Below are 25,310 nucleotides of genomic sequence, written 5' to 3'. Positions count from 1 at the left end.
TTTCTGGCCACAAGCTCTGACCGCACGAGTCAAGTGTGGGTTGTCAGGAAGCTAGAGAGCGTCAGCTCCTAGGGTCCTCTGTGGGGGCTGGTCACATGGCCATCTGTTCTGCCTGCCACCCACCAAAGTCTCAGACTCCGGATAGCAGTGGGGTTCAGGCTGGAGCTCAGTGGACCAGATGCCTCAGGCGTGGTGAACCTCTCTTACCACGTTGAGTGGGGTACCCTCCTGAAGTCCAGGTTTCCAGATGAGCCGAGGGCCGCCTGTGGGCCGGCCTTTCTGCAGATGGTGTCAGTTCTGCTGCATCAGCCCATCTTTGCACCGCCTCCTCTCCCTGATGCTCCTGTGGGGGACTGGAGCCCCTGGGACTGGGAACGGAGCCCATCCCTGAGAACTTGAGGGCTGGACACGTTTCCAAGCATCTAGGAGCCCCATTGACTCTCAGAGGAGAGCTTGGTGCAGGGCCCTATGGAGGACAGACGGGGAGGCTCAGAACTCCCTTTCAGCCCTCCTCTCTTCCCTCCTGCTGGGTCTTTGGTGTCTGATCGGGGCTCTGGGATGGGGCGTCAGCTCCCGAGAGTGGACTGGCCAGAAGTCGCCATTTCCTTTGCCTGCTCGCTCAAGGTCAGGCCTTAATCCACGTGGGCTCTCCATCCTGGTGGCCACAGCATCGTGGCCATGCTCTGGGCAGCCACTGCCCAGACCCCTGTTGTCCAGGCCTACCTCCTGAGTAAGGGGCAGGCCCATGCGGTGGTTTTGAGTGTCTGTCTTTGTTGGATGTTTGTCCCATTGTGCTCTTCCTGAGGCCCCATTTTCTCCATGTCAGTCCTCGAGTTCTCTTCTAGTGTTCTGGCCACATCACAGCCACCATGGGCCTCCTCCTCCCGTCGGCGTCTTCTCCTCCCGTGGGGAAGGGCTCTGTCCAAAGGGCATGGGGCTTTGCCACTTCTGTCCTCCAGCTCAGCTCACCCCATACTGTTCTCTGCCCACACACTCTGCAGAGGGCTGACTGGGACACCTGTGGTCACACTCCTGTCCCAGGGACCGGGCAGGACCCTCTGGTGGCTGTTGACATGCACTCGGAGTTGTAGCGGGGGAGCACATTTCTGACACCTGGGGGTTGATTCAGATGTTTCTGAAAGTGGCCAGAAATCGAGATATGCAGAGAACCACACCCACCTGTCCCCTTGCAGCGTCCCTTCCTGGAAGGGGGCTCCTATAGTTTTAACCTACCCCCTAGAGCCTTGACCAGAAATCATAGTGGCGCTAGGGAGGCAGGAATGCAAAGTGGCTTCTATGAGGAAGTCAGAGGCCATGGAGGCTACAGAAGGACCCTGTTTTCTTTTATGGAAAGAGGACAAAGGCATAAAAGACCAGCTGGTTAGATTCTCAGGGCTTCTGTGTGCAGTCTTGCTGGGACGTGGAGATTCCTGTCAGGCGGCAAAGGCCATCAAGAGCGATGGACCCTCCAGGGCCCTGAGGAGAGTTGAAGGGCTGCAGAGACCTGTCCAGCAGCATCAGGCGGGCTGCCTCAGGGTCCCCGCCTGGCCTGGGCTGCTCAGCTCCATGGGAGGGACTGTCCCTGGACAACACTGGCTCTGAAGCCTTCCTCCTCAGCTCAGCAGGAAGTCTAGGCCGGGCACCTGCCTCTCAAGGAAGGGACCCTTCAACAGACAGACAGAGACAGCCTCTGGTTGGGTGGGGACAGGCCTCAGCTGCTGCTCTTCCCCTGAACAGGACCCCCACCCACATCTTGCGCCCATGAGCATCATTTTGGAAGCTGTGAGGCTAAGGTGAAGGCAGATCACCTTGACTGTAAAGAATCACCACCCTAAAGTGCTCTGTCCATGGGGTCAGTGGTTCTCCACTAAGGAGACTCTCTCCCTTAGGGCCCAGTGGCTACAGCTGGAAATCTGGGTGGTTATCACAGCTTGGGATGAGGAGATGCCACTGGTGTCTGGTGGGGGGGGGGCAGGGATGTTTCTGGTTGTCCTACAGTGCCCAGGACACCCCACAATACAGGACGGTCCAGCCCCAAATGTCAGGAATGCCACTGGTGTCTAGTGGGGTGGTCAGGGATGTTGCTGAACACCCGACAAGGCTCAGGATACCCGAAAATATAGGATGGTCCAGCCCCAAATGTCAGGAGTGTTGAGGCTGAGAACCCCTAACTCAGGTGTTTCTAGGGCTTGATCCCTGTAACCTGGGCCCTCCTTCCTTCTCTTGGCAGGAGACCATGATGGAACCCCTGATCTCAGGTGTTTCTAGGGCTTGTTCCCCATAATGCAAGCCCTCTCTCCTTCTCCCGGCAGGAGACCATGATGGACCATGCCCTGCGCACCATCTCCTACATCGCGGACATCGGGAACATTGTGGTGCTCATGGCCAGACGCCGTATGCCGCGCTCCGCCTCCCAGGACTGTATCGAGACCACCCCTGGGGCCCAGGAGGGGAAGAAGCAGTATAAGATGATCTGCCACGTGTTTGAGTCTGAGGACGTGAGTAAACGTGCAGGTGTGATGTTCCCTCCCAGCGGCTTGGGCCCTAAAGGCTCCGAAGTGTCCCAGGAAACCTTGTATCTGGTGGGGATCCTGTGCACCATCACGACACTCCCAGCAAAAGCAGTGATTTTTGTAACACTCTTGGAATTTGCAGAGACCATGGACACAGCTCTGTTTTGCTTCATGAAATGAGTTTTTGAGGAGTTTGTAAGCAGAACCCTAGTTAAATAGGCTGAGGAGCTTTCTGACTAGGTCCTTTAGCAAAATCTTGTTCTTCCCAAATACAGTAGCCCCAACTCACTTTTCTGTTGAGGATCACACCCCTGCGCGGAGAGGGTTACTAACGGGAAGGCGTCTCTGCTTTTGCTCACGGCTGTTTCAGGCCATAAGAAGCTGGAAAATCCAGTGGGACCCTTGCACAACATGGGCTTGAACATGAGGTCTCACTTACCCGTAGACCTGTGTAGCTGTAGATGCTGCAGCGCTGCACGGGCCATTTTGCTTGAATCCTCAGATCCCAAACTATGGACACAGGGAAATTGTGGGTATAGAGGGCTGATTATAAATTGTTGTTCAGTTGCTCAGTCATGTCTGACTCTTTGTGACCCCGTGGATTGCAGCACACCAGGCTTCCCTGTCCTCCACTATCTTGTGGAGTTTGCTCAAATTCATGTTTACTGAGTCGGTGATGCCATCCAGCCATTGCATTCTCTGTCATCCCCTTCTCCTCCTGCCTTCAATCTTTACCAGCATCAGGGTCTTTCCCAATGAGTCGGCTCTTTACCTCAGGTGGCCAAAGTATTGGAGCTTCAGCTTCAGTCCTTCCAATGAATATTAAGGGTTGATTTCCTGTAGGATTGACTGGTTGGGTACAGAGAGCTGACTAGAAGTTAGACATGGATTTTTTTAGACTGTTCAGAGGGTCAGTGCCTGTAACCCTTATTTTGTTCAGGGGTCAGCTCTAATTCTGATGTTTAAAATACTACAGACTCACTACAGACCATGACCCTGCTGACTCCTGTGTTGGGTGGGATGAGAGCATCTTTCTGAGCCTAGAAGAGGGAGAAAGGGACGGGGGAAGGGATCAGTAGGGCAGGAGGTGAGAGTGGTCTCTGGGGCGCCCCGAGCAGATCTGACTCAGGACCACCCCGGAGGCAGTGCTGAGCTGTTCTTGTGGCTGTTGGCAGGGTACAATTTTAATAAATTCTCTCCCCTCCGTGGACACTTGGAAGGGGCATTCTCAGTCACCAAGGTACTTGAGGGTGTCTAGGACCTGGAGCAGTGGAGTAGGGTCCTGGTGTTTTCAGATTTGAGCAGGGTGGGTCGGGGCAGTGACGTTTCTGCTAAGAAGTTGAAGTCAAGTGCGAGTGCTTTGAAGCAATGATGTTGATAGGAGAGGAAGTTTACATACAGATGCACTAGTGCACACTCATGTTCCTTTCACCTTACACAGATGTCTGTGGACTCCTGCATGGACATGTTTGTGTAGCTCATGGCTTGAGGCATCTCAGAGACTCAGCATGAGGGGTTGTGATGGGTCCTGGAGAAAGGCCATGGTTGATGGGGGTGAGGCAGGACACAGGTGAGTCGGGTGAACAGCCTGCCTGTGCCGGGAGCAGGAAGTGTCCGAGCTGCCTGCCATGTCCTAGTGCTGCTGTGGTCTTGGTTTCTCACTGAGAGAGGAGGCTGAGAGCAAGGGCAAAAGTGTGTGGGGCTCCAAGTGGCTCTTGAATGTGTGTGGGAAAGATGGACTGGGAGGGGCATGAGAGGATAGAGCAGCCCCCTGGAGAATCGGGCCCTGATGATGGCCCCACCAGGTGGGCTGCCAGGGTGAGTGAAGTATCCAAGGGTCCCGTGCAAGCAGAAGGGGGAAATGGAACATGGTTGCTAGGACTCTGGCAGCCCCCTCAGAGCCTCTGTTTCCCCTCTGTTAAGTGGAAACCAGCACAGATGAGCTGCAGAGGTGAGAGTGCTGGGGGCAGGGCAGCCTCCCTCCACCTTCACCACCTGCAGGAGGCCCCTTTGAGTGTCAGCCTCCATTGCCCCCCAGGGAGGCCCATGACACCTGCCTACCTTCTGGGCTCATGGCCCTGGCTGTGACCTGGGGAACGGGACAAGGGAGGGCCCTTGGGACTCAGGGGGAGGGCTGCCAGGACGAGGGCAGACAGGGGATGGGAGACTGCAGCCAGCAGCTGGTGGGAAGATGCTGAGGTTCCCGGAGTGAGCCGCATGGAGCCCGGGCGTGTACCACCTCATTTCCCAGAAGCTCCCCAGGTGGTGGGGTGCCGTCCAGGTAAAGCTCAAAGGGCAGGCTCAGGGCAGTGAGAGAGGAGAGCACTAAGTGATGCTCAACCCCTTCCTAGTCAGGGGACCCCAGTCAGAGGCCTGGGGGTGGTCAGTGTCAGCAAACCTGAGACCTCAGCGGATCAGGGCACGTCTGGGCCTCCAGGGCGCCCTCACCCTCCACCCACAGACCAGCCTCCTCCTGGAGGCCAGGATCCTCTGCTTGGCCTGAGGCTCTGCACGTGTCCGGGCCAGTGGCGCCACCTGATGGCCGCAGGGCTCCACACCTGAGACTGAGCATACTCTGTCCTCCCTCTGAGCAGAGCGGCCAAACTGCCAGGATGCTGCTCCAAGGGTGAGCAGGGCTGGGTCCTGTTGAGTGGACGTGGGCTTCCCTCCTGCAGACCGTTCGGGGCCCAATGTGGGAAGGCCATGCAGTCTAGCATCAGATGGCTCCAAGCTCTGGCTCTGTTACCTGGCCCAGCCCAGGTTTTCACAAAGGCTTATTTGTTTGCAGCCTGAGAATCGTGCAGCATATAGAGCAAGAATGGGACTTGGGCCAGACCCTCAGTTCCACGTGTTTTGGGTCATGTTGACCTGAGGTTTTTGCCGAGGGTCGCACTGCTCTCCCCTGGCTACCCAGCTCTTTGGGTCTTTACCCTCGCCTCTCAAAGCCCTTCATCTGCACACCAGCAGGTGGCGTGTTAGCCCGTGCAGTGCTGCTACTGAGCAGGGTTAGGGGTCCAACCCAGTCCATAGAAATGGTCCCATCAATGTAGAAAGAAGCGTGGGGACTTCCCTGGTGGTTCAGTGGTTAAGACTACACGCTTCCACTGCAAGGGGCATGGGTTCGATCCCTGAGCAGGGAATTAAGATCCCACATGCTGTGTGACATGGCCAAAATATATATATATATACACACACACACATATATATATATGTATTTATGTATATATATATTAGAAAAGGAGAAGTAGAAAGAAGCAAGTGCTCTGTGCCTTGCCCTATGCCCGGTCCGCAAGGGCCCAGACTTCTCATTGGCCTCACTTTGGCACATCCACACCCCCATGAGAGTGACTGGCACACATCCTGCCCCCACTCCTGCCCCTGATGGACTGGGTCCTGCTGCTGTGGAGAAATAAATACTGGGTGGATGACTGACAACCTCTGTGATGCTCCCCGACAGGACGCACCTCTAGGCTGCATTTGGAATAAGACGAGTGGAAAGAAAATACGACATAGTCACCAGGGAAAGCAACAGAATTATGGTCATTAGCAAATAATTCATAATCTCCTCAGACTTTATTGGACATAGGCTTTGTCTTAGGATGTCTGAGGTTTAGGGCAGCTCGGGTAGGGGCAGGCAGGGTGCCCGGCAGCAGAAGGGCTCCCCCCATGGACACCTGGGCCACATTTCTCTGCAGCTCCTTGGAGCCCAGCCAGGGCCCCCCTCCCAACCCCATCCAGGCCTGTGTGCCTGCCTGTCTCCAGTGGCCGACCCTCTTCCATCCCCTCCCCTCTTCTGCAGGCACAGCTCATCGCCCAGTCCATCGGCCAGGCCTTCAGTGTGGCCTACCAGGAGTTCCTGCGGGCCAACGGCATCAACCCCGAGGACCTGAGCCAGAAGGAGTACAGTGACATCATTAACACCCAGGAGATGTACAACGACGACCTCATCCACTTCTCCAACTCGGAGAACTGCAAGGAGGTGAGTGACTGGGGACGGGAAGGGGCTCTTGGGCAGGGGGCCAGGGTGAGCCTTCCTGGTGTGCGGGCAGTGTCCCTCTGGCTCCCGCTTTTGCAACGAGTACTTGTGTGTGAAGAGTGTGGTGCTGTTAGAGCAGAGGAGCTGCCGACAGTCCGTCTTAATGACTCTGAACTTGTGCCCTTTACTGCTGCTCTTAGCCAGGGGCTCAGCCCCTGGTGTTGTTTCTGGAAGGCATGTGGGAGTGGGCTAGGAAGCCTCCTGTAGTGGGGCCTTGGCAGGCTCCCATGGGCTTGCTCAGGGCTCTCTAGAAAGTTCTCCTGAGACAGAGCGGGGAATCCCGGGGTGGCCTGTACCCTGCCTGCTTGTAAATGGGTGAATAATCCTGGCTTGCTGCTGAGTGAATGAGTGCTTGACAGGCAGCTCTCTGAGAGTGATCCGAGAGGCGGAGAGAAAATGAAGGACTTTTCTAGATGCATTTGGAGGCCTGGCAGGCTTTGCATCTGGATTCTGAGAATGTGCCTCTGGCCTCTGTGGGTCTGGGAAGGTGAGGGGAGCCTGGACACTGGAGCCAAGCTTGGGGCTGGGGGTGGTCTGTGCTCTGGGTTCACAGGATGGTGGGGTGGGCCCTGAGAGGGCTTGGGAGCTGGAGCTGGGAGAGGCCAGGGGGATGGTTGGTGGGCCAGGATTTGTGGCCTTGGTTCGGAGGGCCCGGGTGGGGCTGGTCCTTCTGTGGGTGCTGGGCAGAGGCCTACCCCAGCCCCGTCTTAGGCAGGCCCCTCTTACTCTGCTGACTCCCTTGCAGCTGCAGCTGGAGAAGCACAAGGGTGAAATCCTGGGCGTGGTGGTGGTGGAGTCGGGTTGGGGCTCCATCCTGCCCACCGTGATCCTGGCCAACATGATGAATGGAGGCCCGGCCGCCCGCTCGGGGAAGCTGAGCATCGGTGATCAGATCATGTCCATCAATGGCACCAGTCTGGTGGGGCTGCCACTCGCCACCTGCCAGGGCATCATCAAGGTGGGCACAGGGCCCCTTGCTTTATTCTTGATGCTTTGTAACCCCCACTGACCCTCAGGGAGGCTGAGCCCAGAGAAACCCACCCAGCGACTTTGAACCCAAAACTACACCACGTCCCTGACAAATCAAAGAGGGACCTGCCCCCAACCCTCACAGTGGGGATCTTGAGGGAGGTGCTGTCCGCTCTCACTTAGCTGGCTCCTGAACCATGGTGATCCCAGGAAAGGCCTGAGGACCTGTAGCTGTCAGGTGACCAGGCTGTCCTGGTTTGCCTGGGACTTTTCACTGACGGTCACACCTCCTGGCCACCTGAGGAGGTGGGTCCCCAGCCTGGATCTGAGCTGGGGTGTTGCTCTCCCCATCTGACCAGAGGACCTGCAGGTGTCTCATCAAATGATACACTGCGGTCTCGTAGCTGGAGGATGGACCCCCACCCCACTGTCACTCACAGATGAAGTTCTGTGACCTGGCTTCTGGACCTGAGGACCCAGTGGGTATCATGTAGCTAGATAGAGAGACATATAAGAGGCCTCCATCAGAGGTGCTGAGGCTGGGCCGGCCAGGACCCTCCCTCTGCAGGCTGAAGCTCCTGGGCAAGTTTCTCACCTGGGCTGTGATGGAGGCTTGTGTGTATGCATGCGTATGCATGTATGCACACATGTGCATGAGGGAGGAGCTCCCTGCAGCCATGTTCAGGCCAGGCCTCTCCCCCTCCCTCCACTGAGTCCCAGGACTGTGGCTGCAGCTTTCACTGTCCCCTGGGGCCTGAGGTGGCCCTTGGCTTGAACTGGCCTGTCTCAGTGCAGACACGAGCTTCCCACTGGCAGATTTCCTTGCCCTGACTCCAGTACGAGGGTCCTTCTCTGGAGGACACTTTGTTTTCTGGATGGGGCCCTCATTGTCTTTGCAAACAGGAGGTTCCCTGAATGCAGCCTGGTGAGGGCCCCTCTTGTGACCCCTGAAGGTGACCAGGTGCCAGTTTCTTGGCTGTGCACAGGGATGCTCAGAGCCTGGCCTCTGACCCTGGGGGCAGCTTATACTTGCCCAGGTCAAAGGGCACACCAGAGCACAGGGAGCCCCGACACACACTGCCGCCTGGGATGGCCGGCACCCCTGCATCGGGTAAGGGTGAGGCCTGCATCCACGCACAGGGGGACCTGGGTGCCCAGAGGGACCTGCCTCTGTCCCTCTGTGCCTAGGGCTCTGCCTTGCAGCCAGTTCACCCCTAGCCCAGGCCTCAGAGCTTGTCTTTCTAGCAGCATCTCAGACCCTCATGTTCCTGCTCACAGGGTCTGAAGAACCAGACACAGGTGAAGCTCAACATCGTCAGCTGCCCGCCAGTCACCACTGTCCTCATCAAGCGGCCAGACCTCAAATACCAGCTGGGTTTCAGCGTGCAGAACGGCATCGTGAGTCCACTTGGCCCTCGGCAGCCTCCGCTGTGCCCGTGGATGGCTGTTGCAGGGGGCAGGGGCAGCTGTCTGTGTGCCCCCCGACCCCCTGCCCCAGAACAGCTCCTGTCTGATGGAGCAGGTTCCGGCCAGCAGCCAGGCCAGGCAGGGTGGGTGGGCCAGCATACAGATGGAATGGGTCCCTCCAGCCCCCTGGGGCACCCTATCCCGGTGGTGGTGTTCTCTGCAGACCCCTGCTTTGGAGTGGAGGAGAGCCCCCCTACCTCTGCGTTTGGGACGCAGCCAATGGCAGCGTCAGAGTCAGGTGTGCGAAAGACACCTGCTCATTCCTGTCTTTATTCATTTACTCCTTAATTGACTTGCCCATTCAGTGCTTCACTTGCAGTTCCGGCACTGTGCCAGCCGTGACCCCAGGCACTAGAGGCAGGACAGGAGGGCCTCCAGGAGTAGATGATGCTAGGTTCAATGAATGTTGGTCTGGCTGAAACTCTGCCTGTTCCTCAGCCAGGCTCTTCCCTCCAGAGTCCCACCTTCTCTTTGAGCTGTACCAGTTCTGTTTCCTGGGTGGTTCCTTCTGCAGAGGTCCCAGTAGGCTGGGACTTCGCCACAGAGGATGGAAGAAAGGAGGCTGGTCATTTCCACATTGCTTAGGCCAGCCCAGGAGGAGGTTGTGGGGTGCATGGTGTCAGGTGAGGGGGATGTGTATGTCCCCTCCTCCCAGGAACACAACAGGAGAGCGTCCCAGAAACAGGACTGCCAAGGAGACAGTTTCCCCCGTCACTACCTGGTGCAGGAGTGTGGGGAGGTACATTTGTTGGCTGGGGTAGCAGTGACTGTCTTCACTGGAAAGAGCAGAGTGGCTGCTGGAGAATCTTCCAGAACGGGCTTTACTTGTGTACCACTGCGATCCAGGAACAGAGGCCCCAGGATGGAGGGGCAGGTTCTCCCACAGCCATTTCCAAGCACATTCTAAATCATTAATCTCTCAGTTTGTGAGTCAGCAGAGCATTTGTAGGAGCATCTGTCCTGGGGGCTTCATCCTTCCGGTGGTTAATTCTCCCCACCTTTGGGGGCAGGAGGAGGCTGGCAGGCAGGGCGGGGACATAAACTGATGACACCCCAACCCCACCCCGTGTCACTTAGATCTGCAGCCTCATGCGCGGGGGCATCGCGGAGCGGGGCGGTGTCCGCGTCGGTCACCGCATCATCGAGATCAACGGGCAGAGCGTGGTGGCCACCGCGCACGAGAAGATTGTCCAGGCCCTGTCCAACTCGGTGGGAGAGGTGAGAGGTCACTGCCTGAAGCCAGAACTGGGCTCTCGGGACCCAAAGTCTCTAGGACCTAACATCAAATTCCCAAGGGCATGTAGGTGCACTGGGACCTCCGAGAGCCCCTCAGGGGCCAGTCAGCTGAGCTGGGCTGTATCTCCTGGGGGAGCCCAGGGGGAACCCCAGGCAGGCGGGGTTCAGCGTCCTCTCCTCGCTCTGGTTACCTGTGTGTTCAACAGGATGAGTGGGCACTGGGTGGAGGCTTGAAGGCTGGCCCTGCTGCACTGCCCACTCCCACTCTGCTGGCTTCAGGCCTGCCTGCCTTTTTCTGCTGCTCTCTGGCATAGGCATGAAGCTGGTCTGAGGATGGTCACCGGGTAGGGGGTTCAAGGGGGAATTCAGGAGGGAGCAGGGTTCCTCAAGGGAGATGTAGGTGTTGGGGGAGTGCCAGCCCAGTGTTGGCACAGAGGCCTCCCCAGTATGAGGGGGGTATAGGGCTGTGTGTAGCAGGCAGTCAGGGTGAACAGGTGAGGGTCTCCCTGGGAGAAGCCTGGGTGATCACAGTACAGAAGGAGCAGATGAGACAGAGCAGAGAGGTGGGTGGCACAGGGGACGGGTCTGAAGGCAGGTGCTGGGCGGGGAGTTTGGGTTTGATTCTGAGGGTGGTGGGGACCCCAGGGGCCATGTGTGGAGGGAGGGCTCTGGAGCCGTGTGGGGGCATGGCTTCCTCTTCACAGCCTGGGGGTAAGTGGGTGGGTGGGGTGCTCTCTTCTGGAGGGGTCTTCAGATTGCATCGGTCAGGACACATTTCCTGGGGCCACGGGGACCTACTCAGGTTTTGTGAAAGTCCCAGGGCTGGGGGGAGGGGGCTTCCCTGGTAGCTGGTAAACAATCCAAACCATTAGACCAGGGTCTTCACCTGCAATGCAGGAGACCCTGGTTTGATTCCTGGGTCAGGAAGATCCCCTGGAGAAGGGATAGGCTACCCACTCCAGTATTCTTCAGGCTTCCTTGGTGGCTCAGACAGTAAAGAATCAGCCTGCAGTGCAGGAGACGTGGGTTCAATCTCTGGGTCAGAAAGATCCCCTGGAGGAGAGCATGGCAACGCACTCCAGTATTCTTGCTTGGAGAATCCAATGGACAGAGGAGCCTGATGGGCTATAATCCATGAGGTCATGAAGAGTCGAACATGACTGAGGAACTAGGCACACAAGGCTTGGGGTGGGGGGGTAGTTACCCTTCCCAAGTAGGGGCGTATGCTGAATCTTAGGAAGGAGGGGCCAGGTAGGCATCGCTGGCCGCCTTTTACAAATGGCTTCGGAGAAAGTAGAATCCAATTTTCCTAAGTAGATTCTTGGGGGCGGCCATCAGCCTTATGCTTCTCAGGGAATCAGTAGTGTGGGAGAGTGGGGGGTGGGGAGCAGGTCGGGGAGCAGGTATGGGGGTGGGATAGGCAGCTGGAGAAACGCTTTCGCCTCTCCAGACCCAAGGTGATGGTTATCAGGGATGGTGGAACGTGGGCCGGGGCAGGAAGCCCTTCAGCCTGGGTGGACCCCGCGCTGGACTGGCTGGCTCTGGGAGTGACAGTGTCTGTCTGCATTTCCCATCATTGCTGAACATGTTTGGGAAACGAGCTGCTGATCAGCTAGAGCTGGTGTTCTTCTGGGCTTTGGCGGCGGGTTTCTGATTGAGGAAATACAGAGAATGAACCTTCTGATGGGAAAAACCCTCACAGGATGATAAGAGGGAACAGCTAATTGGATCACACAGATCCTAGTGCTGGGGATGCCGGTGGGAGTCTGTAGTCAGAAAACCTATCAGCCAGGTTGGCCTGTCAGGGTCACTCAGATGAGGCCTGAGAGCTGTTTGCCCAACCTAGGGGTGGACTGCACCCCTGGCCCTTCTCCTGGAGGTCTGCCAGCCCGGCCCCTAGAGCCACAGCCAGCCACAGGGGCCTGAGTACGGCCGGGTCCGGGCTGGCTTGGTGAGCAGGATGCTCAGAGGAAGCAGGAGCAGAGCCCGGGGCCTTGGCGGGAGTTGGGGTATGTGCCCCACATAGTGGGCCTCCCTGGGCAGCCGTCTGTGTGTTGTAGGTGGCCCAGCCTCCTTGGTGCCAGCGACTGAGGCCAGGTTCCTGCCCCCAGCACACGCGCTCTGTGTGTGTGATCCTCTGGTTCTTCTGCTGAGGCAAAACTCGCCCCTTGCAGTTTCTAAGAAGGTCTGGGCACCCTGGCCTGCCCTTCCCGTGGGCAAAGTCCAGCTTTTCACCCAGCCGGTGTCAGGTTGAGGTGAAGGGAAGACCAGCCCTTGACCTCATGGAAAACCCTCTAAAGACCCGGAGGGGAGCCCAGATCATCGTCTGTAGGGGCAGTAAACGCTTTCTGAGTCGCCATCCGGGGTGGTGACCTCGGGCAGGCCATTCTTCCTTTCCTTGGCCGCTGGCAATTTACACAGAACATGCTTAGGATGCTTGGGCACTACTGGCCTTGCGGTGCTTGTTTTTGGGGGTGCATGGAGGGGAGGGAGAGGTGGAGGCAGGGAGGGCTAGGTCAGCCGCCCACCTCTCTCTCTCATCGGCAGATCCACATGAAGACCATGCCTGCCGCCATGTTCAGACTGCTCACAGGCCAGGAGACCCCGCTGTATATCTAGGCTGCCTGCCTGCACCCTGATGAGCGGGAGCCAGACCCAGGACCTGACCCCTGACCCCACAGCGCACCCGAGGACACCAGCTCTGCTGAAGGGCATGCCCTCACCACCCACTTTTATTTTTTGGACTAAAAGGGGTATGTCTGAATTCAAGGAGGATCCCAGGAAGCAGTCTCTGTAGAACAGTCCAGTGTTTTGCCACATCCCGAATTTTCTCACCGCAATGGGCGAGGGCTTGTCTGTACTTCCGTGTGGTGCAGAGCCAGTGTGCAGGGCAGACATGGGGACCTCTGGCCACAGCTGTGCAGGGAGCCCCGGGGGGGGGGGACAGTGGCAGTGCCCCCACCCTCTGCAGGGGCTCAGGCTCCTGCAGGGAGGGTGTCCAACGGCCGAGCATGGGCGGCCAGCTCTCAGGATGTGACCGGTCACTGAAGCCGGGTGATGGTGTTTCTGAGAAAGGAGACGTCCCTGAGTTACATAAAGGGTGATGTCCACAACCTCAAGACTCCACACTTAGACAATATCACCGTTTTGACTCTTATCCGACAACAAGCCGCTCTTCAGACAGTAGGCTTTTCCGACGATCTGTGACCACACCTGCTGTCTATGCTCACCTGTCCACTGGTCCCTGGATGCCCCTGGGCAGCCTCCCGCCTCTGTGGGCCAGCTGCCTCATCACAATCTCTGCATCCACGCATCCACACGTGCGCTCTCGCCTCGGACACCAGACCCACGCCGGACACTTGTGGTCCCTGGGGCCCCACGTCTGGTCTCTTCGCTGTTAGCAGCAGCGTTCCTTGCGTGTAGATCAAGTGCAGCATAGTCTAGCCCCGCCTGCAGAGGTCAGCGATCACCGAGGTTGTTCTGTCTGGAAGTCTCTCTCTTGGGCCCAGGCCTTGAAGAAAACACTGTGACTTAAGAAGCCTTACCATGCGGTAACTAAGCTCTAGGACCACTGGACGAGGGTGACCTGTGTGTTGCATGCCACCGACCTTGGGAAGACTCGCTAATACCACTAATAAACCTGAGGTCACGATGGAAAGCTGTCCTGCAGCTGGTTTGTTGACAGGGACGCAGCCGCCTAGCTTCCCTTTGACTCCGTGCCTCTCTGTCCAGCTCTGGAAGGGGGTCTTCTCGCTGGGTGTGAGGACTTTGGGCATGAATTGGTCAAGGGAGAGCAGGGATGGGGGGTCTTGGGCTTCTCCTGGCTTAGATTGGAATTGCCTCTGTAGAGGCATGTACATGGATAGAGAAGGAAGCTGGCCCACTTGCAGCACTGGCTCCTTGCCTGCAGCCACTCTGCAACCCATCTAGTGTAACAACAGGACTGGCCATCACTGACTGCACTTCGTGGTCATTGTCCTGTGGCATGGGAAGGCGGGGTGAGCCTGGGATTTGGTCAGAAGCACTGGTTTGTGTCCAGCATGTTAGCCGGGGACACTGGACAAGCAGGGCCCCTTCTCTGGCTGGGATCCTGGCTCCATGCTGTGAACTAATAGCTGGGGCTGGACCACACTATGCAGTGAGAGCTGGAAGGCAGAGGCCTCAGCTCAGGGGGCCCAGGGGGCTGGCTCTGCAGTGCCCTGGATGAGGTAGGTGAAAAGGCTACAGTGGGGAAGCCCATGGCTAGCAAATGACATGGGGACAGGTGCCCCATCAAACAGTAACACATAAAAACAAAATTAAAGAGCGTTTTAAGCCAGCTTCAATCCCTCCCAGAAGCCAGGGTGCATCCCACGGAGAGACAGCTAGAGGCCAGCATCTGTGGGACCTACCTGTATCTAGGCACCTGTCTTGTCCTTGTCTCTAGAAGCATGTTAGGAAATGCATGTCAGGGGGCCAGGGGTGGTCACACTCCCTTCCTGGCTGTCCAGCCTGACCCTGGCTCGGGACCTGGTCACCAGCAGTGACACATGGTTCTCAGAGTCTGTCTGTCCTAGTCAGACCTCAGAGACACAGAGGCCAGAAATAGCTTTTATTAAAACACTGATCATTATGAAAACACCTTGAGGTACATTAAATACAGCCTGCCAGTTGTACAAACAGGCTTGAAAACAATTTCCTATAAATTCTGCCTTCATAGCAGCATCTGTGGATTGGTACAGCCAAGGGGAGAAAAACATCCATTTAAAATGAGATTTCTTTTCCATGGTTTGTTACAAGAATTTAATTTGTATCACTGTTGCCAGCTGAAGGGGCCCATAAGTCCTTGGAAAGGAAAGCTCCCTGATGTTTGACAAAGATTTGGGGTCCAGCACGCCCCCATCTCAGCATCCCTGTGGTGCCTGGGGAAGGAAAAACTCCCTGCGGTTTGACAAAGATTTAGGGTCCAGCACGCCCCCATCTCAGCATCCCTGTGGTGCCTGGGGGTGGGGGGTCTGATGGCAGTGTCCTGACAGGCTCTGGCTCCGAGGTAAGCCGGCCCTCTGGGGAAGGACGGGGAGTCAAGGGAGCAGAGGCACCAGACCCCATGCAGGGTGCATCCTGTGCCTCGGCTTCCACCATAGACCCTGGCGGCCCTCCTACTGGTGGTTAACCAGGGCAGGCAGCACAGGGCTGAGTGGGTGCGGGTGCAAAAGTGACGGGGGAACCAGCTTTCCCTGTGGCCAGGCACCCACATGGCCTGGGGCTAGGGTGCTCGATGCAGGGACCCTGGTTCCCGGATGTCACCGAGTAGAGTGGGGTTGAAGGTGCTGGGGCCCCAGCCTGCTGCCAGGCACTGCTCTCTTCCTGGGACCTTTCCTGGAAGCTGGGAGCCAAGCCCTGTGGGAGCCCACGTGGTTGCCAGGCCCTCAGGAGGTGCTAGTCCAGTGGAGCAGGATTCAATGCAGAGTCCTCATCCAGAAACTCTGAGTGTGAGAACGTGTCTGAGGACTGAGCATTGAGAACACCTAGATGACCGGCTTTGGGCCAGAGTGCCCACCTGCACCCAGGTGGAGGCACAGGCTGCGTCAGGTGTCCAGAGGCAAGAGATGTGTCCCCGTGCAGGGAGGTAATGCAGAGGACACGGAGCACCAGGCCAGGCCTCCTGGGGGGTCACCTGTCCGGCTGCTCAGTGACAGTTCCAATGCCCACAAGGTCAAGCCTCACTCGAGCGACAGCCACATCTGAGACTACAGGTTTAGCCTGGGAATCCACTGTGTGAGCCCCCAAGCCTAATGTGGGCCCCCCTGCCCACCCAGGTGAGCCCCCTGTAGCCTGCAAAGCTCTGGCTGCCACCCCACAGAGGCCCAGATGAAGAGGTGCAGGCTGGAGGCTCAGGGGAGACCCCTTGGAAAAACCATCAATTTACTATACCTACAGAGAGAGTGGCTTTGGGGACTTCAAAAACCCTCAGCTGAGAAAAATTAAGAGATTTTCATTTTACAGTCTGGATAAAGTGCTCATAAATTCATCTCTGGGATGTCTCGAGTGGAGAAGTTCCAGCTGTCATCAGAGGCCTGAGTAGATATTGGTCCAGTTCTTACCTCTGGGAGGCGGTGATCAATGATAATGTGACTGAAACAAAGTGTTCACAGCTGACTGTCACCTGGGCTTCCTACCTTGGGGTCCAGGGGCTCCTCTGGGTGTCTGGGCTGGAAACACTCTCCCAGCCACCCTCTCCCCACTCCCTGACACACCCCAGCACACTGGCCCAGGCTGCTGGACCCCTGGCAGTGTGGGCACCTATCTGGCCCAACCCCTACACTCCCTGTGTTGGGCCCGTGGGTTGAGGACTGTGGGATTCAGCTGTCTTGTCTCACAGGAGCCACCAGCCACAGTCCAGGATGACACAGGTGTCCCTGTGGCTGCAGAAAGTTGAGGATGGTGCTGCCTTGGGGCCATGGTTGAGAAGTAGCTGCTGCTGAGGTCACCAGAGCCAGGGGTCCAGGGGGGTGGCACGAAGGTCCGGGGCCCCCAAGGAGGCCTTTGCACACTCAGGGTGGGGTTTATGGAAAGGGATGGACAGCCCGCATCTTCCAAAGCAGATGCAGCTGCTGCTCAGCTGGGGAAGGGGCTGCTCTGGGTCATGAGATCCCTTGAGGCCAGTCTGGCCAAGGCAGATGCGGGAGAACCCTGGGGGCATCCACAGGGGCTTGCTATTCCAGGACAAAGTGCTCTGTGCCGAGCGGGTTAAAAAGACAGCGAAGAGGCTGCCAGAGAGGAAGCAGGGAAGATGCTCTGGTTGGCGGTGGGTGGAGCAGGGAGGGGTTGCCAAGGAGACAAGGTGATGGGGGTCTCTCAGAGCCCCTAGTCCCAGCCATCTGTCCCCCAGGGTGGCTGGGCCACTGGGGTGTCCCTCATTGTGTATGTGTTCACCAGATGTGGTGGCCGTGTGGCCCTTCGGGCAGATGGCTGAGCCCAGGATGCCATCTGGGCTAGAATTACTTAATTTCCTTAACAATCAGCATCTGAGACCGGGTAGATCATGGATACAAACCACAAGGGAAAATGGACTCACTGCCTAATGCCCTGCTTGACCCACTTAAACACTAAATTAAGTCAGGAGTGGGGGGGATCCTGCTCCTCCACGGCCCCAACCTTGAAGACTGAAGTTCAGCTAGATGCACGACCCTGTCACTGGATTCCTGTTGCTCAGCTCGTTGAAGGCGCCATCTGCCTGACAGCACCAAGGATTCACAAGGGACACGGGAGAGTCGTCTGCTGTGTCACTGGGCTAGGTAGGAAGTGTCACCCCCAGAGAACAGTGGACAGGGTTCTCATCCAGGGCAGAGCAGCTGTTTCCTGCCTGAACCACCCTGGATCGCAGCCTCTCCCCACACGCTCGGTGCCCCCGTGGGGACTCAGGCACCAGTTCATGCGCATCTGTGTCCACGCCCAAACGGAGGCGCTGTCACAGCTGGCCCAGGACACGGGTGCTGAGGACAGCCTCCTCCATGAGGCACTCCTCAGGGGGCACAGCTGAGCGGGCAGAGCCCACCACGTGCCTCACCTCCACGGGCAGGGAGCTGCTCGAGTGCTCCAAGAACTTGGCCACCAAGACCCTGGCGTCCTCAAAGGCCTTGCTGTCCACTAAGGAGCGCAGCCGCTCTTTGGAAACTGTCTGTAAGGCCTCTGGCGTTGACCGCGGGTCTGCTTTCCAGGCGTCTGATTCCCTGGGTGAGAGTTGGTGCCGAAAGGTGTAGGCGGCCGTGATTGAGTGAGACAGGGTCGCTGAAAATTGGGGGAAAGACACAATCTGAGAACAACGGACACAAAACAGAAGGCAGCCGTCCAGGAATTCCTTGAAAAGCAAACACAGGGATGATTTGGACAAACTCTGCCCAGATTCCCGTGTCCCAGCCTGGTCCTCACTTCCTGTGTCCCTCTGTGCCTGGCCCCTCGCACCCCTGAGTTCAGCCTGCATTAATCTAGAGGGGCTGCAGCCTCCTGGAGCTGAAGGGCTGGGGATGGGAGGGTGGGATTCAAAGCTTGCTGGCGAGATAGGGGCTGGGCAGGGGTCTCAGTTCTCTGCTGGAATTCACAAGCATTGTGTGTGTTGGGGGGATGGGGTGTGATGCCCCTTCTCAGCCTTCCCCAGCTCCATGACCTTTGCCCTTGAGGGCTGGACGGCATCTGAACACACATCTGCCTGGAGAGCAGAGCAGAGGGTGGCAGAGGGCAGTGAGAGTCCCTCCCCATGTCAAGCACAGACAGCAGCCATGCCTCTCGAGGCAGCCAGCCCAGGGCCCAGGGCCCCCATGCCAAGGGTGGGGAAATGACACCAGCTCCCAGTAGGGTCGTGGCCTCTCTGGATGACCCACAGAAAGAACCCCGTCAAGGAACCCAGCTCCAGGCGGTCAGCTGTGATGAGTTGCCAAGGACCAGCCTAAGGCCCGGCCTGCCCCATCTATGTTGCAGGTCACACAAGAGAACACATTCTGGGTGGTCTGGGGTGTGTTTTGTGGCAGTGAGCAATCCTGGTAATGAAGCATGAGAAACTGTACAAGACTCACACATGGGGGCTGGGGGCCTCTCCCCTCCAAATAGAAACTCATAAATACAGTAAAACCAGTGATAAATCAGGTGTAGCCTCTAATAAAGCCCACCAAGAGAGTGGGGAATGGTGGAGGGCAGCCCATCTTCCAAACCCAGAGGGCTGGGTCTTCTACATGCCTGGACCACTCTGGGAGGGGCTGGCTGGGTTTAGACACAAGGCAGCTGAGGACCACTGGTACTTCCGCCCCCTGCACAGAAGTTATCAAAGGGTTTCAGAAAAGGGGTGTCTCACCAGTCCCCAGTGCTGCTCGGGACAGTCCTGCTTCGAGGTCCTGGCTGCAGGATGGGGTGTGTGAAGAGGCATCACCTTAACCAGAAAGAGTTCAGTTAATACATAGCCCAGGTTGAAGGAATTCCCGATAATACTATAGTGACCCTCCTGTGTCTAAGATGGACATCAGAGGTAAGGCCAGCAGTGGAGACCCCTGAATATAAACCCGGGGGAGGAGGTCCCCTGGCCTGTCACTTTCTCAGCACAGCCTCAGCAAAGGGCAGCCAGCTGACACCACTGACAAACCCAGAGCCCTTCATCCCAATCCCCATCCACATCTGGGGGTCCAGGCGCCTGGGAGGCACGTGCTTTTGATGAACAAAACAGTAACTGTCAGAGGTGACAGCATGGAGAGGCAATCACAGGGGTGACAGCTTGTAAGCAAGCCATCACTGCTCTTTAGATCCATCCCTAATATGTCAGGGTTTGCAGTGCATGAGCTTCACTGGAGGGGTGGGGAGCGGGGACCCCAATTGGGTGGTGGTAGCCCTAAGGGGCTTAGAAACATCTGAGCCAGGAGCATGTGAGCAGCCGGTGCGTCCTCAGGAGAAGGTTGTGGGGGAGGTGGTGGGTGAGCTGGCGGGGGGTGCAGGAGGGATGGGAGGGGTGCTGACCAGGAGCGGCAGAGGCACTGCCTGTACTTTCCAGTGGGGCACCTCAGGCAGTGACATGGGTGGACACTGGCTCCATGCAGGGATGGGGTTCTCCTGGGGGCAGGATGGGATCTAATCCACCTGGGGTTCAGCTGGACAAGACCATTGACTGGTCCAGGAGCCACTGGTCTCCTCTGACTTCTTTCACTGTATGGACAAGTCCCCACAGCGATGGTACTTGTGGTCAAGGGCCTCCCAACTTTTAGTGGCACAGACCCAGGAGGAGGTGGGGGTCCTCCAACTTCAGGATGTATGAGACCCCCTAGGGTGTGCTGTTGGACTGCAAGGTGCAGGACCCTGGGGCCAGGTCTCCCATCCTGGGGGCGCCTAATGTCATGTGGACAATGCTGACCTGACCCAGCGTGCTCACGATGTGTCGATGCAGCCAGGTCTTACGTGGCTCCTTGTCCCACCAGATCCCTCAGCAGACACAGGCACTTCCCACAAGTGTATAACCCAGGCTGGTCCTGGCGGGGGAGTCACCCAGGCTGAGACGGATACAGACTGTGGGCTCTGCCTGACCGGAGGCCTCACAGGCCCCAAAGCTGGTGTGAAGCCTGCAGGTTAACGCCAAGGCTGGCAGACCTGCCCAGAAGGCTGTCATCTCCTTGAACCTCCGTCTGCCTGCCTTCCTCCCTGACTGAGCAGCAAGCTCAGTCGGAGCACAGCAGAAGTTGCAGGCTGGCCATCCCCCTTCCAGGCTTCGGACATCAAGTTCACATTGCCCATGTGGACAGAGGGGCCGGGGCCGCTGTACCTGTCGTCCTGGACGTGCATGAAGTGGGGTCACTGATGGAGCGGGCCATGCGCCTGGGACCTGGCCGCACCCGTGTGCCCTTGTGGGGGCCCTCGGGGGACGTGTGGTGGGGATGCGGGGTAGGTAGCGGGGTGCCCGTGGGGTTGTCGGGGGACAGGTGGCTCAGGCCAGGAGCAGCGCTGCCCTCGGAGGCCAGGAGGCTGGAGCTGTCAGTCAGTGCTGCAAAGAAAGGGACCCGAGTTAGTGCTGGTGACTACCGAGCCCCCCACCATGAGGGAGAGTGTCCTCCAGAGTCCTCCCAGGGGGCAGTTGCAGCCCACCCTCCAAACTCCAAGCCTGGAAAAAACCCTGTCATTGTGTGAGGCTGATAGTGCTCCGTGTGGAAAGGAGGGGGACCAGAATCACTCCAGGAGGGCCATGGGCTCCACAAGAGATTCCAAGTCAGAAACCAGCTGCACCTCCCATCCAGGGCATCCTGGGGCGGGGAGTCTGAAGCACAGGAAGGTGCACAGGAAGGGTCTCTCGCTCCAAGGGCAGGGCCTGTGCAGAGAGAGGTGGGGGCTTGAGGGACCCTAGCACCCCCAGCCAGGTTCCAGTGGGTCTGAGAACCTGTCTACCCCCACACAGGCCCAGAGTGCAGCCCCTCATCAGGCAGGGGGTTAGCCCAGCCCTGACCACTCTGGAGGTGGCCTGGCACCAGGTATTGAACAAGCTGCCCTGACGCCCCAGGTGTGAGAACTGCTGCTCAGGCCGGGTTCCACCCCTTGCTTCTCCACAGGTGGCCCTGAGGCGGGACTGGACCAGGATCCATCTAAACAGGGTCCCCAGCAGACCTGTATGCACACCAGGGCCTGAGGACCACCTCACTGCCCTGCCTCCTGACTGAAGTAGATGTTCAAGTTGAGCGGCCCACTTGGGGGACATGTGATAAGAACCACAGCAGCTCGAACTCCTGCAGGGAGGTGAGGGGAAGCTTTGGGGTCGTTCTTTCCTCTCCTTCCTGTGGGTGCTGGGGGAGCCTCTCTATTCCCAGAGGTCCCAAGTGCCCCACATCCATGCACATCCTGTGCCCAGGGCCCACCCAGTCACCCCCAGTCCCTGGACAAAGATATGCAGCTGAGAGAGGGTGGGAAAGACGTGACAGGCGGCCAAGCGGGAGCTGGCTGACATGACCCTGTCCTGCAGCACCTGCGCTCAGCCACCCCCCTGCCCCACTCTCCACTGCTGCCGCCCAAGAGGTGGTTTGAAACCATCAGTCCCATCTGTCCATTTGGAAAAACAAAGATGAGCCAGATCTCACAGATTACATTAAAAAAAAAAAAATCTTCAGGATCATCAACACTTTCCTTCTTTAAGATACTGTAAGAAGAAAATATGTAAGAATAAACCTGCAGCCATGGGGTGGAGAAAGATTTTATAAACATGATATTGATAGAAACCATAAAGGAAAAGCCTGATACATTTGACAACAGAAGGAATGGCAAACTTGTGTATGGTGAAGGCCTCGTTAACAGACTTTGGAAACAAAGCCTGAACGGGGAAAGCAAGCCTGTCATTAACAGGAAAACTGTCGCTCTTACACATTTCCTCACTTCTCTATTTAGCAAATATTTTTCTTATTTGTTGTTATTGTTGTTTAGTTGCTAAGTTGTATCTGACTCTGCGACTCCATGAACAGGAATATGGAAAACCATGAATATGAACTCCATGCCAGGCTCCTCTGTTCATGGGATTTCACGGGAAAGAATACTGGAGTGGGGTGCCAATTCCTTCTCCAATTTTTCTTATAAATCTAAAAAAAAATAACTTCTAGAGAAAAAAATGGACCCCCAAACAGACCTACAAGTTGATGATAAACATGTAAAAACTTGACACTCACACAATCCTGTGTGTGTCAAGTTCACCTTTAAGAGTGGTTAAGGTCCCCAGGAGTGACAATGTCTGGGGGGGGGGGGGGTGCGGGGTTTGTAACAAGCAACAAGCACCCTTGGTGGGAACATGAACTTGTAATAAAACCTTTCCAGGACACAGTGTGGTCAATATCCCCAAGTCCATGTTCCCCTGGACTTGGCAGTTTTCCTCACTGGAATTTATCCCAAGAAAATAATTGGGCAAGGGCCCAAAATCAAGTGTATAAATGTAGGAAAGAAAGAACACTTTCCTGTTTCATTAGAAAAGTTTAGACCTAGACATTGTCGTCATAAGTACTATAAAATCTTTTCAAGACTACCCAGCAGAGTGTTAAAAGTCTTTTGAATAGTATTCATTCCTGTGGACTCTGATCCCAATTTCCCCTCTCTTTTACCGCTTTATTGGGGTGTAATCTGTATGCAAAAGCCCTGTATATACTTAATGTATATAATTTGATGAGATGGGACATATGCACACAAAATTGATTCCAAGTTTCTCAATGTCAGTGAAAGTCCAGTGATTGAGTTCCTCAAGGACATGCAGTCACAGAGAGACAAATGTGACTTATCTCTGAATATATGTCGTTAATAGAAACCTGATAAAATTAGAACAACATTGCAGGAAAAACTGATGGTCCAAGGCTGATAACTCTTTTCTGCACACCGCCCTCAACTCCTTGGCTTGTGTCGTGTGACTATATCTTTGGGCTTCCCAGGTGGCTCAGAAGGTAAAGAACCTGCCTGCAGTGCAAGAGTCATGGGTTTGATTGCTGGGTCAGGAAGATCCCCTGGAGAAGGAAATGGCAACCCACTCCAGTATTCTTGTCTGGAGAATTCCATGGACACAGGAGCCTGGTGGGCTACAGTCCATAGGGTCACAAAGAGTTGGACAGGACTGAAGCGACTTAGCACGCACGCATGCAATAAATGCGTTCAGCAAGGTTGTCCAATTTGAGGTGAACACATGAGTGAATCCCCTGAGTCACAGTCAGTCACACATACTGACCATGAACATGCGGAAACCAAAGGTGTAAATCCAGTGCCGATGACAAGCTGCTCCAGAGAAAATGAAACATGTAACACGCACACCAACAAAACCTGCCCAGGATCTGTAGGTGAAAATGATACTGTGAAACCACAGTGAAACCCACAGAGACAGACTGTGTTCCTGCCTTGGAAGACTCAGCTTTAGAAAGATGGTGATCCCCTAAAATACTGAACAAATGAACTTATTCTACACTGTGTTCCTGCCTTGGAAGACTCAGCTTTAGAAAGATGGTGATCCCCTAAAATACTGAACAAATGAACTTATTCTACACAGACTCAGATATAGAGATCAGACTTGTGGTTGCCAAGGGGGAAAGGGAGTCAGAGGTGGGAAGGACTGGGAGTTTGGGATTAGCAGATGCAAACTAGTATGTAGAGACTGGACAAACAAGAAGGTTCTAATGTATGACACAGGGACCTGTATTCATTATCCTGGATAAACCACATGGAAAAGAATATGAAAAAAGAATGTGTGTATATGTATAACAGAGTCACTTTGCTGTGCAGCAGAAATTAACACAATATTGTAAAAAAAAAAAAAAAAGATAGTGATTCTGTTCAAATAGCTGCACAGGTTTAATGTGATTCCTATCAAGATCCCAATAAGATACAGGTGAACTGATTGGCTATGAAAAGATTCTTTCTCCTTGGAAGAAAAGCTATGACAAACCTTGACAGTGTACTCAAAAGCAGAGATACCACTTTTCCGACAAAGGTCTGTACAGTAAAAGCTATGGTTTTTCCAGTAGTCATGTATGGATGTGAGAGTTGGACCATAAAGAAGGCTGAGCACTGAAGGACTGATGCTTTTCCACTATGGTGTTGGAGAAGACTCGTGAGAGTCCCTTGGACTCAAGGAGATCAAACCAGTCAATCCTAAAGGAAATCAATCCTGCATATTCACTGGAAGGACTGATGCTGAAGCTCCAATCCCTTGGTCATCTGATTGGAAGAGCCAGCCTGTTGGAAAAGACCCTGATGCTGGGAAAGATTGAAGGCAGAAGAAGGGGATGACAGAGGACAAGATGGTTGGATGGCATCACTGACTCAATGGATGTGAGTTTGGGCACACTTTGGGAGACAGTGAAGGACAGGGAAGCTTGGTGTGCTGCAGTCCATGGGGTCCCAAAGAGTCGGACACGACTAAGAGACTGAACAACAGCAGCAAATGAGGGAAAGGGCGCTGGGGTGAGCGGAGTGGACAAAGCCCCCTGGGGAAAGTATGAGGTTCCCAGGTCTGACCAGTGGGGCAGAGGAGGAGGATGTGTGGAACCTCCCCTGTACCTAGCAGGAGTGGCTCCAGCAGCTCCCATCCCTTCAAGAGGAGGAGAGAGAGGATGTAACAGGAGGAGAAGAGAAGAAAAAGGGAGGAGGAGACACGCCTGGAAAACTACCACCTTAAGTGTTTCAGACTGAAGAGGATGTACTTACCTTGTGAGCTGAAGCCCGCAGCGACGTCGGGGTCCCCGGGGCCGGGTTCAGTCACTTGCGGCTCCGTGCTCGGGAGCTGCAGTGGGAAATGGGATGTGGGTGGTCTGCTGTCTGAAGGGTGCATCACAGCCACCTCTAGAAAGGCAGGTTGACCCCAGAGCTCGTCTTCCACAGACATGTAAGCAGGGCTCCAATCTTCTCCCCTGAATGTGTGGGGTGGGTGGAGGGAGACGCCATTTCCCAGACTGAAGCTCCTTCCTTGGACCTTCTGCACTCAACCGTGTGCTCACCCTGAGAGCCCACCCTGAGTCCACTCGCCTTCCACTCACAGGCACTGTCTGGGACTGATGGAGGTCACATGGTCCCTGCCTCACCAGAAGCAACAGGACAGCCCTTCCCTCACCGCCACCCCCTCCTCTCTCCCT

The 25,310-nt window shown here is 56.0% G+C and overlaps 2 protein-coding genes across 7 annotated transcripts in view; one reads left to right on the top strand and one right to left on the bottom strand.

The window, feature by feature from the left end:
• Positions 1-13,879, top strand: part of APBA2 (amyloid beta precursor protein binding family A member 2) — a 138,554-nt gene extending 124,675 nt beyond the window's left edge. For all 6 annotated transcript variants that reach the window (XM_086364123.1, XM_086364124.1, XM_086364120.1 and 3 more), the window contains 6 exons: positions 2,313-2,498; positions 6,313-6,492; positions 7,295-7,507; positions 8,797-8,916; positions 10,063-10,203; positions 12,769-13,879. In XM_086364123.1, coding sequence (XP_086220249.1) covers positions 2,313-2,498; positions 6,313-6,492; positions 7,295-7,507; positions 8,797-8,916; positions 10,063-10,203; positions 12,769-12,840 — 912 coding nt within the window. In that variant the 3' untranslated portion in view covers positions 12,841-13,879. The remainder of the gene's footprint in view (positions 1-2,312; positions 2,499-6,312; positions 6,493-7,294; positions 7,508-8,796; positions 8,917-10,062; positions 10,204-12,768) is intronic.
• A 3,655-nt stretch (positions 13,880-17,534) lies between these two features.
• ENTREP2 (endosomal transmembrane epsin interactor 2) overlaps positions 17,535-25,310 on the bottom strand; it is a 238,619-nt gene continuing 230,843 nt past the window's right edge. Inside the window, exons 8-11 of the mRNA XM_086364126.1 lie at positions 24,886-24,961; positions 20,498-20,716; positions 19,049-19,123; positions 17,535-17,991 (exon numbers count right to left, since the gene is read on the bottom strand). Of these exons, the coding sequence (XP_086220252.1) occupies positions 17,672-17,991; positions 19,049-19,123; positions 20,498-20,716; positions 24,886-24,961 (690 nt within the window). The 3' untranslated portion in view covers positions 17,535-17,671. The remainder of the gene's footprint in view (positions 17,992-19,048; positions 19,124-20,497; positions 20,717-24,885; positions 24,962-25,310) is intronic.

The sequence above is a fragment of the Bos grunniens genome, chromosome 21, assembly GCF_055505025.1.
Source record: "Bos grunniens cultivar Pamir isolate PY7600 chromosome 21, Bosgru_T2T1.0, whole genome shotgun sequence".
In the NCBI taxonomy this organism is placed as follows: Eukaryota; Metazoa; Chordata; class Mammalia; order Artiodactyla; family Bovidae; genus Bos; species Bos grunniens.
Note: the sequence above shows the minus strand (reverse complement) of the source record. Positions and strands in the feature narration are given on the sequence as shown.